Genomic DNA, 16,184 nt, shown 5'->3' with positions numbered 1-16,184 from the left:
TGGAAGTCTTTAAGATCATTCAAGGGTCTCCAGTTAGCCTATTGGTTAAGGCTATGGATCGCCAATCCGGACACGGCGGGTTCAATTCCTGTTCCGGTCGGAAAATTTTATCGACTCCCTGCGCATAAAGTATCATTGTACTTGCCGCACAACATACAAATTCATGCAATGGTAGACAAAGAAAGTTCTTCTATTAATAAGTGTGGAAGTGCTCAAAGAACACTAAGTTCAAGAGAGACAGGCCACGTCCCAGCTGGGACGTAGAGCCATAAAGAAGAACAAGAAGATCATTCAAAAAGAATGCATTCAAGAGCCATGAAATTCTCCAAGAAGTCATCCAGGAATTCTTTCACAATTTTCTCCAGGAAATCCTTTAGAAGTTCGTCCACGGATTTGTCCAAGAATTCATCCACGAGTTCCTTCAAGAATATTCTCTGCAGTTCCTGCAAATAAATTTCTTCAGTAATTCGTCCTTCGATTCTTTCAGGAATATATCTCGAGATAATTATTTTCTTCTCCAAGAAGTTATTCGTAGATTGTGTAGCCGGCACTGGCCGATCCGGGAGTAAATCATGCGGCTTAAGCGCCACTCCGTAAGGAGACCGCACGACAAGTTCTAAATTTGCCCGGTTGAGACTCTTCAGGGCGAGTCCATTTGAAATTCCCGAAGAAAGTAGGATCGAGCCAGCGCATCTACTTCCTACACCTGAACTGGGGTGATTACCCTACGCAACAACATAGTCCGATACACTACAAAGGGGCCGTTCATAAACCACGTAGACTTTTTGGGGGGGTTCTGGCAAAAGTCTACGCTCCATACAAATTTCAAAATTTTTGTAAGGACTAAAGTCTACGAGGGGGGGGGGGTTCTGAGTTGGCAAAAATTTGGTCTACGTGGTTTATGAACAGCCCCAAAACCATTCCTCCAAAGAACGCGGTAAGATGTCACCCATACCTAAAAAACAGTGCGACATTAGTATCGCATGCTATTTCTCATCACTGGCAGTTTCACTACTTCCCGCTAGAGGCGCTACCAGCGTAGAAGAGTATACGCAAGACTACAGTCAAATTGCGCCACGCAAACAACATTACACTAAAGCGCGGAGCAACGGAACAATATCACCATAACTTAAATTGACTTTCGTAGAACTGAAGCATTAATTACATACAATTTGACTAACAATCAACAAAACCCATTTATTCAGAACATAATCAACATTATTTATTCTAACATCATGATTAGCTAACCTAGGTGTATTATTGTTGTATATACATGTGTTCCTGTTCAGTCCTACTCTACTAGTGCGTTTTCTATTTTTCCTAGCTGTCTATCGATATCGTGTTATGCATGCATGTGCTCTATTCGTGTACGCGTTCCATTGATGCGGTACGACAAGCTAGCCACGGCTGCATCAAGCCGGGTGACTCAAACAATAGGTTGGAGGGGCCGGTCATAAAATACGTGCGCGTGCTTTCCGGCTTCAAGCAATCACCCAACCTTCCATTTGCGGACGCTGTGTCAGACTAGACGTCCAAATTATTCTCGACCTTATGGTCGGCAAAAAACTTCTCCGAGGCGTCCTCACCGGACGCCCCACTCCACAAAAAATACGGTGCAAAAAAGAACAGACTCACCGAGCAGCTACGGAGTTGTCGTTTATCTGTTGCTGATTCTGCGCTCCTGGTGTGTCGCGTCGATGGGGACGGTCAAGCGACCCCTGGACCACGTGTAGGGGGGGGGGGGGTCACGTGGGGGTTTTTGTTGCGCAACCTTGAACGACCTTCAAGACGGGCCTGGCAAGTGGCAATTGACGACCACAGATGCTCGCTAAGCGGCGTGTAGACGTGCCGCTTCTTCGGCGGTATTCGTTCGCCGGAAGTTCCGAGTCGATCGGCAGAGAAGCGTCGCTGTGGAAGAATGTAGCCGGCGGGCTATTCACGTACAGTTAGCACAGGCACGGGTTTTCTTGAAACGAGCACAATGACAAAGAGCACATTACCTGTAAGTCCTATTGTAGGAAAACGCACAAACCCTTAACGCACTACTTTCCTAGCTTGAACAATAGACTAACAAAAGGAACAAAGAACAAATTAAACTATAGAAATATCACTCCGTTACGGTAACTTACAATTCACGATTTCTTCAACGAACGAACCACGACACTTCTACACTAATCTGCGGATCGAGCGAAAGTAACATGAAACCGTGATCCTCAGATTAGGGAAGGTTCCATCGATCGAACTCAACAGAAGTTCGACATTTCCCACGAACTTCTTCGAAATAGTTCGGTAGTGTAACGGCCTATGTTGAAGGCTCGCTCAGTTTTGGGTTCGGTCGCGCCTTTTCTTTCCAGACTTTCTCCGGAAATTCCAAACGTACTTGACCTTCGGATATTTCAATCGCGGCCGATTGAAGGCCGATTAAAGTTCTTGGAAAAGCTTTTTATAGTGAGCATGTTGCCTAACCGTTCGGCGCAACGTAATTGATCTATAGTGGGCATTGATGCAGTGATTAAAGGTCATTTTTATATGGATATTGAATCTGTTAATGGAATTATATCTGGCATATTTATGGAGATGGAGCAAAGGCTACAATTGCTTCAGGAACTCCTCCAGAGATTTCTCTAGAAGTTTTTTTTCTGGGATGTGTTGAAGTTGTTTATTTAGAATGTCTTTCAGGAATTCTTCTAAGGGATTCCTTAAAAAATCTTCTGAAGTGCCTCAAGGCTTTCTTCCAACAATTGTTTAAGGACTTATCTTAGGATTCCTTCCAGTATTTAAATAATCAGCGATCTCCTACTGATAATTGTATCGACAAAAATTTTTCTAAGATTTTCTCCAAGAAGTTGCATAAAAAATTTCCAGGAATTCTTTCGGGAATCCCTCCAGCAGTTTCTTTCGGAGTTTACTCAGGGATTCTATCAGAAATTCTTACAATAATGTCTCCAGAGATTTTCAGACATTTCTCCAAGAATTCATCCAGGGAAAACTCTTTCAAAAATTCTTTCAGGGATTTCTCCTGGACTTTTTTGAGTGCACCAGGAATTCCTCTAGGATTTCCTACTTAAATTCACTTATACATTTCTACTTAAATATATTCCGACAATTCGTCCTGGAATTCCTTCAAGTGATTTCAAGAATTTTTCCAAGGATTCCATTATTTGAGAGTTCTCCGGAAATATTTCCAGGAAATTGTTTAAAAATGGGATTCTTTCCAGGATTTCTTACAGGGACACCTTGAAGTTTTCCCCCAAAGATAGTTTCAAGGTTTTTACGAGATGACCTTCAAGAATTATTTCAAGGATTGTTCCGGGAATACGATCAACGATCACGATCAATCGATCAAATCTGACTATACATGTCAATGGTTGCTCCTCCGTGATTGATCTGAGCTGGTACCAATTGCACTGAAATCCAAATGAATAAGGGCTGGGACACTCCACTTCTTCTCAAAGGCAGCATCCATTTATTACGTAACGCTAAAATCAACATTTTCAGACCCCCCCCCTCACCCCTCCGTAACGCTTTTTTGTATGAAATTCCTAAATTTTATGTATGGAGCGTAACGCTCGGCCATACCCAGACAACCAGTAATCGTATAAGATGTTGCATAAGATGATAAAGTGGAGGCCATATGCGTGCATGTCTCCATTTAGGCGCATGTAAAATGTACTTATATCGCCTCCACTTTAACATCTTATGCAACATCCTATACGATCACTGGTTGACTGGGTACTCCCCCCCTCCCCCTAGAGCGTTACGTAATTTGTGGACGGCGCCAAAGTACAATTTAAGCCGCTCATACATTTTTGATCAATAACGGCACCGGCCACGTCCTTATAGTCAGTTGGGAAGGGAAAGGAATGTTAGAGTGTGTTGGTTGTTGCTACTAAAGACCGAGATCACCTCTGCATCCCCACAACCAGCACGGACTGGGGTATTTGTTAGACGGAAAGGATGGGAGATCCGGGAGTCACCGCCACTAGACCACCAAGCCCGTCCAAGGATTGTTCCGGGAATACGTCAATTAACATTACTTTAGGATAATTATCTGAGGAGAATATATTGTGGATTTACCGGCTACTTGTATTCTACCGGTCGCTTCAGTATGGCCTCCAAAGTAGCCGTTTTAAAAAAAGAGTAACTTAAAAATGATTTTAAACATTTTTATTGTATGCGCTATTCCTCGTTGTCACTAGCTACTCAGCGACATTCATTTTTTGACAAACAAGTTGATTTTCATATGAAAACGGCTACTTTGTAACGGATACTTAAGTATCCGGTATCCGGTAGAATACAAGTAGCCGGTAAATCCACAATAAGCAGTATATTAGTATATAAAAATATCTTTGGGGGCTATTCCAGCAAGTATGCACACGGAATAATACCACTGAAGGTTTATGCTTAAAAGAATACATATCCAGGACATTCCAAGATTGCTAATAAGCATAGACAAAATGAATGATTAATTACTGAAAGAACTCAACAATTAGTCATGGAAGACATTATGGATTTATTAATCGTAAAGAATCCATTAATTTGTAGATACTAGCAAGAAAAAAATATGAGCTTTAGAAGAAATATGGCACGAGTGACGAGTAATGAAAAATCTTTAATCTTCTAGAAATTGGCCGCCGTTACAAGCACCATGCTAATATATAGAACAGGTGAGCTGTTTTCTACGTATTGTACAAAATACAACAGCGAGAAGGGTTAAACTATACTATTAGAATATAATGTTATTACATTCAATTTCGTCGTGTTGCGTTTAAATAGTTACAAAAGTTGCTACATCATTTATGGGCGCTCTTTTATTCGAAAGACCATCTACAGTCTGGTTTTGTTTACCAAAGTGTCTATCGAGGATGGTTCTGTCGAGCACCTTCCCCGCCATATCGACAATGCATATTGGTATATATTTCGACAGGTGAGTTTTCTCGTCTTTCGCAACAGGATCACGCTCCTATTCTCTGGGAACATTTCTGCAGCAAAACTTAACATTCCGGGAGCCTCTGATATTGCTACTAGACAACGTTGACCCAGTCTAATGGCTACTTTTTAGTCCAGGTTAGAAGCTTCGTCTTGACCAGGGGTCTTATCTACGCAAAAGGATTTTCAATTCCTGCAAGTTCCTAGTCCCTCCACTCAGTCGCCAGCGATTTCAGGACAGGAGGCCAACGACACGGATCATGACACGGGAACAGCCCCGCGATGATCCCTTTCAGCATCTCTAGAGACTGCTCGTTGGGAGCCATTACACCTCGCTGAGTGCTTCATCGGCTTTGTTGTTCTGATCAGCCTCCCTACAGAGAGCTGACTGTCAACAAAAATTAAATTCGATTTAGCGCTGCGACAATCATATAGAAGATACGGCAACGTACCCGGGCACCCGAAAAACTGATATATTCGTATCTCTACAATTTTAGCAAACATGTGGTACAAGAACCTTCCTATCGATGTGTTATGTAAAGGGATCAGTCTGGCCAACCTCGGTTCCTAAAAATCCGTGAACATATCCTAATACTATACTACTCCTCATCAATCACCTGACTACGCCATCCTCAGGCTTGTTAATGGCCGTCGATGTTCTCCGGTGGTTCTCGAAGGCTTCGGCCACCTTCATCCACTTTGTCCTCCCACGACGGCTCTAGTAGGGCATAGTTTCTTAAACATAGTTTCGCGATCCCCAACTGCTGCAGGCACGCTTCGAATGTTCTATGAGAAGCGGGTAGACGCAAGACTGGGGGGTCGCGAGAACCAACTTTGGGAAACGATGCTCTAGGATTTTGTCTTTATTTAAGGACATTTTTTTATTATCGTACAAATTGGTACCAAGGTTTTCAGAATTCAATGAAATTTGTTTCACAGGTAGGGTTCATATATATATATATGAACAAAAACAAAATTGCAAAAAATCAGGGTCGCCTAATTTTCCGGAAAATTCCAGTGAAAAACCAACATTTTCCACAGACACCACCTACTTTAAAAAATCATACAGGGGATACTCAAAATAACTGGGACAGGTAAAATTTTCACTTTTCAAAAAATGTTCAACTCGGTGTAACTTTTCGAAAAGGGCATCAAATATTCTCAAATTTTTACTGTTATTTCATCAACTAGTTGTGTATCAGTGGACAAAATTTGGAGAAGATCGGGCCATTCTACACAAAGTTATAAAGATTCTAGAAAAAGGTATAATTATCCGATAGCCAACTTTGAGCTGTTATATCTCCGGATTCAATGAACCGAATGCAATGAATTTTTGATCATTTAAGACTTATATAATGAGCTATCAAAAACTTTTGACATAACTTAAAATTCTTTACACAAAAGAAAATTATAACGAATTGATTATTTTTCTGATATAATACTAATTTATCCAAAACTTCATCACCGTTTCAAAATTCGAGATAGTAATTATAGTTCATTTAAATTCCCTCTAATTGACTTGAATATATTTATGTTTCAAAGGAAAGCTACCAAATAGCCGGCATTAAATTGAAAAAGTAATGGGATGCACATGAAAAATAGATAAATTTACTAAAAAATCATAGAATAAATGAAATCGCTATAACTTTTTTTCTTATTAATAATTTCAAATCAAGTCAACTGTTTTTCAAAGTTCATTATATAAGTCATAAATGATCAAAATTTCATTGCATTCGGTTCATTGAATCCGGAGATATAACAGCTCAAAGTTGGCTATCGGATAATTATACCTTTTTCTAGAATCTTTATAACTTTGTGTAGAATTGCCCGATCTTTTCCAAATTTTGTCCACTGATACACAACTAGTTGATGAACTAACAGTAAAAATTTGAGAATATTTGATGCCCTTTTCGAAAAGTTACACCGAGTTGAACATTTTTTGAAAAGTGAAAATTTTACCTGTCCCAGTTATTTTGAGTATCCCCTGTATCTCAAGAACGAAGCATCGTAGACACAATATTTTTTTGTGAAATCATAAGCAAATTTTCTCAACAATTAAAAAAAAAATACAAAATGAAAATTGTTTTCCACAAAATTTTCCACTGTTGAGGAAAATCGGTTGGAAAAGTCGGAAAAACTATTTTCGTACTCCGGGAAAATTCTAAAAAAATATATTTTTGGAAGGGAATTACATAACCCGAGCAAAGTCTGACAGCAAATTGAAAACAAATTTTGATGTTGTGATATTGCAAATTATGATAACTCAGGTTGTTGTCGTTTTGGTCGTTTTAACGGTTAAAACATTAAAAATGAGAGCAGAAAAATGTTCCCGTAACAGCAAGTTGAAAACAATTCCTGCTATCAGTGATAGCAAATTGATAACTATTTTTGCTATCAGTACGAAAAAATGGAAAAATCGTTAAATATGTAAAAGATTGCCTAGAAGTAATGAAATAACTTAAAAACTTATTTTTTCAAACAGTTTGAAGTGACAGCAAAACGAAATCTAAGTTTGAAATCAAATTTAGTCAAGACCAACTGATATCAAAATGTGATATCAATTTGCTGTTGAATACAAATCGAGTTTTCGATTTGCTATCATTTTGTTGTCAGACTCTGCTCGGGAAGCTATATTCGGTGAAATTTTCAGGATGTCGTTTTTCTCCGTTCCTGAGTTATGACCAATTTTGTGACCAATTTTCCAGATGTGCTACATGAGCCGTTTGTTTTAAATCATAACTTAAGATCGAAGCATCGTAGACACAATGTTTTTTTTGTGAAATCGTAAGCAAATTTACTCAGCAATCTAAAAAAGGTACAAAATGAAAATTGTTTTCCACAAAATTTTCCACTGTTGAGCAAAATCGGTTGGAAAAGTCGGAAAACCCATTTTCAATGTTCGGAAAAATTCTAAAAAAAAATTTTTGGAAGAGAATTACATGAGCTATTTTCTATATAATTTTCAAGATGTGGTTTTTCTCCGTTCCTGAGTTATGACCAGTTTTGTAGAAATGGTCCAGATGTTGGATGATTTTCCACCGTCTTGATTATCAATTTTCACAAAATTGGTCATAACTCAGGAACGGAGAAAAACCACATCTTGAAAATTTTACAGAATATAGCTTATGTAATTCCCTTCCAAAATTTTTTTTTAAATTTTTCCGGACTTCAAAAATAGTTTTTCCGACTTTTCCAACCGATTTTGCTCAACAGTGGAAAATTTTGTGGAAAACAATTTTCATTTTATATTTTTTTGGATTGCTGAGAAAATTTGCTTACGATTTCACAAAAAAAAACATTGTGTATGCGATGCTTCGTTCTTAAGTTATGATTTAAAAAAAACGGCTCATGTATTTAGCATATCTGGAAAATTTACACAAAATTTGTCATAACTCAGGAACGGAGAAAAACGACATCCTGAAAATTTCACAGAATATAGCTTATGTAATTTTTCTTCCAAAAATATATTTTTTAGAATTTTTCCGGAGTACGAAAATAGTTTTTCCGACTTTTCCAACCGATTTTCATCAACAGTGGAAAATTTTGTGGAAAACAATTTTCATTTTGTATTTTTTTTCAATTGCTGAGAAAATTTGCTTATGATTTCACAAAAAAAACATTGTGTCTACGATGCTTCGTTCTTGAGATATGCTTTTTCAAAGTAGGTGGTGTCTGTATGAAATGTTGGTTTTCCACTGGAGTTTTCCGGAAAATTAGGCGACCCTGATTTTTTGCAATTTTGTTTTTGTTCATACATATATATGAATCCTACCTGTGAAAAAAATTTCATTGATTTCTGAGAACCTTGGTACCAATTTGTACGATAATAAAAAAAATGCCCTTAAGAGACTTTCAGCCCTTGGCTGGTTCGTCTGATGCTCTAGGAATTCTTAGCTGAACCTTCCTATGTGTTCTAGGCTTCTCATATTGATTGATCGGTCTTTGATCGACAACGTTGCCGGAATACACCCAGATTAGGGCCCATGGCTTCGTAGAGCTGGTGTTAGAAAATTGTTTTTTTTTTTAATAAAAACAGTGGGGTAAATGAAAAGATACATATTTCATACCAGGGTACTAGAGCAATGGTGGTTTACGGCAGGTACCTGGTATTCACTTCCACTTTTCCTCTTCATCCACGCTTTTCACTCACATTAGACTTTTAAAGCTTCTCTATAACCTGTTCGGTTTTTGACCTTTGATCACTTCTAGTCAATCTAACATTAACATCTATTGGATCAAGTGAACGAGTGGAATTCTAGACTCTGCCTAGCATGAGCCATCATTACCCCTTCATTTGGGTTTGTTATAATGGCACCTATTCCGCCGATCTTGTCTGAATGGACCGCTCGTCGGGCATATGGTGGTGTATTTCTGAAGCTCGATCGGTGGTAGCTAGCTAGTAGGTGGTGATTTTGGCTACTAGTAATATACTTGTATACAAGGCGGGACTGCTAAGGAAAAATATATTTCTAGATTGAGTTTAAATAAGGACGAAAGTAACATGAGAGAGTTCTCTTCATCGACTCTCTCTTCTCCAAATTAAAGTGACAAGATGCAAATTCAATTGAACTTTTTTACACTTAGACGCTAGATTGCATCGCAACCTAGCGATTTATGACCTAAAAGTGCAACTATACTAGCATCTTGTCACTTTAATTTGAAGAAGAGAGAGTCGATGAAGAGAACTCTCTCATGTTACTTTCGCCCTTATTTAAACTCAATCTAGATTTGTCCAATCACATTTCCACTTTCAGAAGTACAGTAGACGTTCGCTCGGTGCGAACGCTTTAACTGCAATGCTTTTAACTGCAAGTCCGCCAAGTGCAACAATTTTGCAGTTATCGAACCGCTATCCGTCAAAATTAAATGTCAACAGCGATGCGATGTTTAATGCATGCACTTTTGTTGCAATGCGATGTTTTTTGTATGTACATTGGTTGCATTCTGCAACAACTGACAGTTATGTGACGTCTGTCAATTGTTGCAGTTATCGAATTTCATTCGGTAAGTGAAACGTAAACATGTTGCACTTATCGAACGTCTACTGTACAAACCTACTTCAACACAACCAATTAACAAACCATACACTTATGAACAATATGGGATAGAATGAGAAAAATATGCTGAGAAAGGGCAGTAAACAGGTCGTTGAAGTAGCCAGCCTAAAACGAAAAAAAAACTTTGCTGAGCTATGCTTGTTGAGGTCTTATGTTCGGGTGACACAGGTTCTATCAGTAACATGATTTACCCCCGTATGACCTGCTATGAAAAACTTTGTCCAATACCCTCTGAGTTCATCGTACAGCAGCCGTTTTTTTTTGTTTCATACAAGCTTGAGTCATCCTTGGGTGTAATTCAATAGGGTTATCGTTCCGTCCGTATTTTTACGTTCCCAAATTCATTTTATTCGAATACAAACGATTGTAGCACCGATTGATTCCGTTCTTTTTGTTATTAGTCGTGAATACTTCTGACGAAAAATACAAACATAAGAAACGCTTCAATCCTTTATTTTGAATAGATGAAAATATGAGCATTTCCAGTTAAACCATCATATCTACTTAAAATATCCGAAAAGGTGTCAAGTCAGATAACAAGAAAGATAAATTTTCGTTCCAATTAACATTATCGATTCCTATTTGGTCCCATATTATGATGCAAAACTATAGCCCGGACGTGGAAACGAAATTTCAGTGATTTTCTGATTGGTTGTTATTGAATTACTTAACACAACACCTGTATCGAATCGCTGTACAGTCTTTGAAGATCTGATTCCTCGCTATATGCATTGGCGTAGCTAGGGGGGGGGGGGGTTCCAGGGGTGCCTGGCACCCCCTAGAACAAATTAGGCACCCCCTAGAATTTTTCCTTGACTAGCATCTAAAATTTAAAACTTTACACAATAATTCCAATATTTATTGATGGCACATTTAAACAAAACATAAGCAAACCTATAATTACTTATATAACTGGTGTTTTGGATATTGAAGAGCATTGTACAGACTTCTATATTTATTCAATGATTTCTCTATGCCTCCTTTATGGAATCCTTTCGATATTTCTTCAATAAACTTCCCTTAGGATTCTGCTTCCTGATGGGGTTGTACATACAAGAAATGTCTGCAGAGATTGATCCAGCAATTTCTCCGGTAATTCTTCTAGGAATTCCTTCAGAGATTCTTTCAGAAATTTCTCATGGAATTCCTCCAGGAGGTTATATTGGCCTTCCTCCAGAAATTGGGGCTATAATTCCTCAAGCAACTCCAGCTGAGATTCTTCCAGCAATTTCTCTTATAACTCCTTTAAAAAATCTCACTCTGGTACCTCCAGGAATTCTACTAGGGAAGTTTGAAATTCTTCCGGAAAATCTCTCTGTGATTTATCTAAAAATCCCTTCGGTGATTCTTCCAGAGATTTCTTCAAGAATTTATCTTCTAGAAATACCATAAGGGATTTCTCCAAGAGCTTCTATTGACCTTCTTCCATGAATTCTAGCTGGAACTTTTCAAGCAATTCCCTTTAAAACTCTTTCAAAAATACTTCTAAAGATTTCTTCTGGCATTTTTCCTGTGATTCCTCCTGCGATTCCATTAGGGATTCCTCCAGTATAATTTTACCGATTATTTCAAGGAGAACTGTAGGTATTCCTCCAGGTATTTGTTAGAGGATTTTCTCTTAGGATACCCCCGACATTCCTGGTTCAAGGATTTCTCTAGAAATTACTTCTATGATTACCTCCCGGAATTCTTGGAATTCCTCCAAATATTTCAGCTGAGATTCCTCAAGCAATTTCTGCGGTTCTTCCAGCTCCAGAAATTCTAACCGTGGTACTTCAGAAATTATGCTACGGATTCTTCTAGAGCTTTCTTCTGGCGTTTTTGCATGGATCTTACCAGGGAATCTTCCTGGAATTCTTGCAGAAATTCTTTTGGTTGTTCTACCAGGGATTTCTCTAAGGACTCATTCAGGAATTCCTCAAGAAGTTTTATCCAAAGATTTCTCCAGAAATTCCTCATGGAATTCCTTCAGAAACTCCGTTTGGCCTTCCTCCAAGAATATCTGAAACAACTCCTCCTGCGGTTTAACCAGCAATTCCTCCAGAAGTTCTTAACTATGATATGGCCAGAAATTATTCTAGAGATTCCTATATGAATTTATCCTAGCATAATGGCTGGAATATATCAGAGAAATCTTTCTGAGAATCCTTCATATATTCCTCCTGCGATTCCTTTAGGGCCTTCTTTACATATTCTTGCAGAATACCTCTACCGGTTCTTGCAGGGACTTCTCTAGGTATTCCAAGGATTTTTCTTTAGATTCCCCCCAGGCATTCCTGATGAGGTTTCTCTAGAAATTTCTGTATAAATACTCCAGCAATTCTTCCTAGGATTTCTGCTGAGATTTCTACAATGATCCATTTTAGAATCCTTCTAAGAATACCTCCTGAGATTTTCTTTGCGATTTGTTCAGACGCTCTCCGGTGATTCCTCCAGGAATTTTAATCCAAGATATTTTATCCAAAAGTTCTCTCATAATTTTCTCATAGATTTTCTCTCATGAACTCCTCTTGGCCTTCCTCCAGGAATTTCAGCTGGATTTCTCAAGCTATTTCTGCTGTTATTCTTTCAGCAATTCCTCCTTGGACTCCTCCAGAAATTCTTACTATAATACATCCCGGAATTTCTCTAAGGATTCTTCTATGAATTATTCCAGGGATTCCTTCAAAAACTTACTGGGATTATTCAAGGAAATCTTCCTATGAGCCTTGCAGAAATACCTTCGGTGTTTATTCCTGGAAATCCTAAAGGGTTTTTTCCGGAGATTTCTCCAAATATTTCTCATTGGATTCCTCCAGGAACTCTTCTTGACTTTCATCCAGGAACTCCTCCTGGAATTCTAAAGCGATTTCTGTTGCTTCTAATGTTTCAGGCATGCCTCCAGGAATTCTCACTGTGGTACCTGCAAAAATCCCTTTACGGATTTCTCCAGGCATTCTTGCTGGGATTCTTCTAGGAAGTTTTCCTATGATACTTCCAGAAATGCCTTTGATTTTTTCAGGGGTTTTTCTTAAAACTCATCTGAGAATTCCTCTTGAGTTTTTAATCATGGATTACTCTAGAAACTAATCATGGTATTACTTCTAGAACTGCTGTTGGCCTTCTTCAAAGAATTCCAGCTGAAGGAATCCCAACAGAAATCTCTGTAGGAATTCCTTTGCGAATTTCAAGAATAGTTGGAATTTCCAGAGAAATCCTAGGAGGTATTACTAGACAAATCTCTAGTGAAATCCTATAGGAATGAACGGAAAAAACTTATTGATTAGAAGGCACCGAATGTTGCTATTTAACAAATTGAGAGATGAATTTGTGAAAAACACGCGTTCTGGTGGGATTCGAACCCACGACTCCGTATTCGCTAGACCATTTCTTTGAAAGTTCCTTCGGCATGGTTTTTTTTTGAAAATTTCTGTGCTAGTTTTTAATCAGCAATTTCTTTGTTTTTTTTCTATAATTTCAATGGGTATTCCTCTGAATTTATTTCGGCAATTTCTTAATCCGTTATTTTGCAACTTTCTCAGGCAATTTTATCGTGATTACTTTTGTTATTCTTTAGGATTCAATTGTATTTACATCTATTGCTTCCGAAAATTGCTGAACTGGAAATTCAGAAATTCTCGACTGGAGTTGCTCAAAAAAAATCCTATAAAATTCACGAAAACCTTCCTGACAAATTCCCAAAGCAATTGCCACAAAAAAAATCCATCAAAATAACCTTAGAACTTTCAAAGTAGTTAGCAAAAAAAATCATATAAGAATTACCAGAGGTATTCCGGAAGTCTTTTTAAATAAATTGGCCAAATCCAATCTCGAAATAAATTGCCGAAATATATTCTATAAAAAATTACACAAACATTCACAAAAAAAAATCGAAGAAATTCTCGAAGAATTTTCCGAAATCATCAAAGGAATTTCTGAAGAAAATTTAGAAAGAATTCCAAAAGTGATTGCAGTGACAGAATTTTTAAAGAACCGCCAGAGATTTTTTTCAAAGAAATTCCCGAAGGAAATCTCTAAGAATATTGCCCAATCAATTACCAAAGAAATTACCGAAGAAGTTCCTAAAGTAATATTAGAAGTTTCCAAAATTTCAAAAGGATTTGCTGATAAAATTCTCAAATAAATGTTCAATGCAAGTAACATCGGAAATGCCCAAGGTGTTCCGAAATCATCTGCTGCAGGAATTCCTTACATAATTACTGAAGAAATCTATAAGAAATTGTCTAAAAAATTTATATTTATATTTTAGAACTGATTTATAAAAGAACTTCCGAAGGAGTTTACAAAAGAATTGGTAAAGAAATACCTAGCATGGATAATGAAAGTCCAAAAAATCAACGAAAATCGGAAAAAAATGTTGAATGACTTGCCGAATACATTGAGAGGAAGTTCCCAGAGTCAATGTCGAATGAATCACTGAAGGCTTCACTAAAAGAATTCGCAAAGGAATTGCCTTAAGAGAAATTAGAGAACTTTAAAAAGCAATTATCAATAGAATTGTTGACATTAACGAAACATCGCTTGAAAGACTACTATAAAATTGGCGAAGAAATTCCCGAGAAAACATTTTAAAGGATTTGCTAATAAAGTAAAAAAAACTGCTAATGGAATTGCCAAAGAAATTTATAAAAGAAATTTCCGATGAAATTTTCAAAGGATGCGTAAAAGGTGTTCAGTATCAAATTCTAGACATATGTATTACCAAATAAATTCCTAAAAAAAAATTGCCGAAGAAATTTACCAAATTCAAAGGAATTACTGAGAGATTTCATAAAGAAGTCTTAATTCAAAAAAAATGCAAAACAATTTCCAAATAAGTTGCCGGGAATATTCCCTGAGGAATTACCGAAACAATGTTTTGCCGAAAACACAAATTTCTTTATTATATTATAGCATAGAATCGGAATCCTGCACACTCAATCCTGAATTGCATGTTCAGTACTTTTTTGACGAAAATGGAACAGCAGAACTATTTCGGTAGCTTCGGTTTTCGATTTTACTGAGGCTCAGTACATCAACTGTCAAAACCTGGTGCAAAAGGTAAACAATGCAGTATAGCTGTATACAGCTGTTCTATTTCGTCAAAAACTTACCGAACACGGTATTCCAAATTAAGTGTGTACAGAGAAAAATCGAAGTTCGCTATCAATGTTGTGGTCAAACCAAAAATACAAATATGTATCCTGATTTTACAATTTCACACAAAAGATACACAAAAGATCAGCTTATTGGACGCAGTGGCTTAATTTCCACAACATGGGAGGGAAAAAAACTCTTACAATTGTTCTTGAAAACTATTTTATAAGGGTTGTTATCATGCAATAAAACAAGAGGGTGTCACGATGAATACAAGTTAAACGCAAATTTGTGGATATTTGATAGTTTCCGAGATTTACATTTCTAATAATTGCTCTGAACATGCATTCCTTATCAATATATTCAATCCACAAAGGGGTTGTGATGATTGTAAAGTTCCAACTGAAAATACAAATTCCATGTATTATAGGTAATCAAGTTATCAAGTTCTCAAACCTCACATGAGTGTTAAGTCAGTACAACGGTTTGGATTTTTCAAAAACAAAAAAAAACTGTTCTTTAAAATAAAGCGCGTTTAAAATTTTGGGCTTATTTGTCCCGCGATATTTTTGTACTAAGAAATTGAAGGTGGATCGGTATTTCTTTTTGCAAAAAAAAGCAAAACAACCTGGAAGCCACTGAAACTGGCACCCTCCAGGCACCCCCTAGGAAAAAATCCTAGATACGCCAATGGCTATATGTTGTACGTTTATTTTAGGAAAACACGCGATTACAGATGATTTTTTTTTTCTTAGAAAAAGATTTTTTCTTATAGGTAGTAAAAACAGAGAGAACAGGGTGAACAGCCTTATCAAACAATCTACCTTCATCTTTGCTATTAAGTCGTTGATCTCCTTCTTCAGAGCTGCCACCTCTGGATCATCCTTTGGAGCCATGGTAAATCACTAGAAAAATGTCTTCACCTAATACCAAATACACTTTAGAGCAATCACTTATCAGTAGGTATCCAGCTATCCGTTACTCGAGAATATGTAAATTTGAGGCAGTTCAATCACTACCAATCACTTATCATCTACTGCGGTGAAAACTATCGCGCAAAACGGTTGCTTCTGGCCACGGCTTACGACGAGTACGAACTGGTCCCTGTAAGCGTATGGACAA

General features: G+C 37.5%; 1 protein-coding gene and 1 long non-coding RNA gene across 2 annotated transcripts in view; both read right to left on the bottom strand.

The window, feature by feature from the left end:
- LOC109423350 (guanine nucleotide-binding protein subunit beta-2) overlaps positions 1-16,184 on the bottom strand; it is a 20,982-nt gene extending 4,798 nt beyond the window's left edge. The window contains exon 1 of the mRNA XM_019698348.3: positions 15,887-16,184. Within this exon, the coding sequence (XP_019553893.1) occupies positions 15,887-15,958 (72 nt within the window). The 5' untranslated portion in view covers positions 15,959-16,184. The remainder of the gene's footprint in view (positions 1-15,886) is intronic.
- LOC134291260 (uncharacterized) lies at positions 985-2,637 on the bottom strand. Its single transcript, XR_009999001.1, has 2 exons — positions 2,001-2,637; positions 985-1,932 (listed from the first exon to the last, which is right to left on the bottom strand). It is a non-coding gene; the product is annotated as an uncharacterized LOC134291260 (long non-coding RNA).

This window comes from Aedes albopictus, chromosome 3, assembly GCF_035046485.1.
Source record: "Aedes albopictus strain Foshan chromosome 3, AalbF5, whole genome shotgun sequence".
Lineage (NCBI taxonomy): Eukaryota > Metazoa > Arthropoda > Insecta > Diptera > Culicidae > Aedes > Aedes albopictus.
The sequence above is the reverse complement of the archived record's forward strand: the minus strand, read 5'-3'. Positions and strand labels throughout refer to the sequence as shown.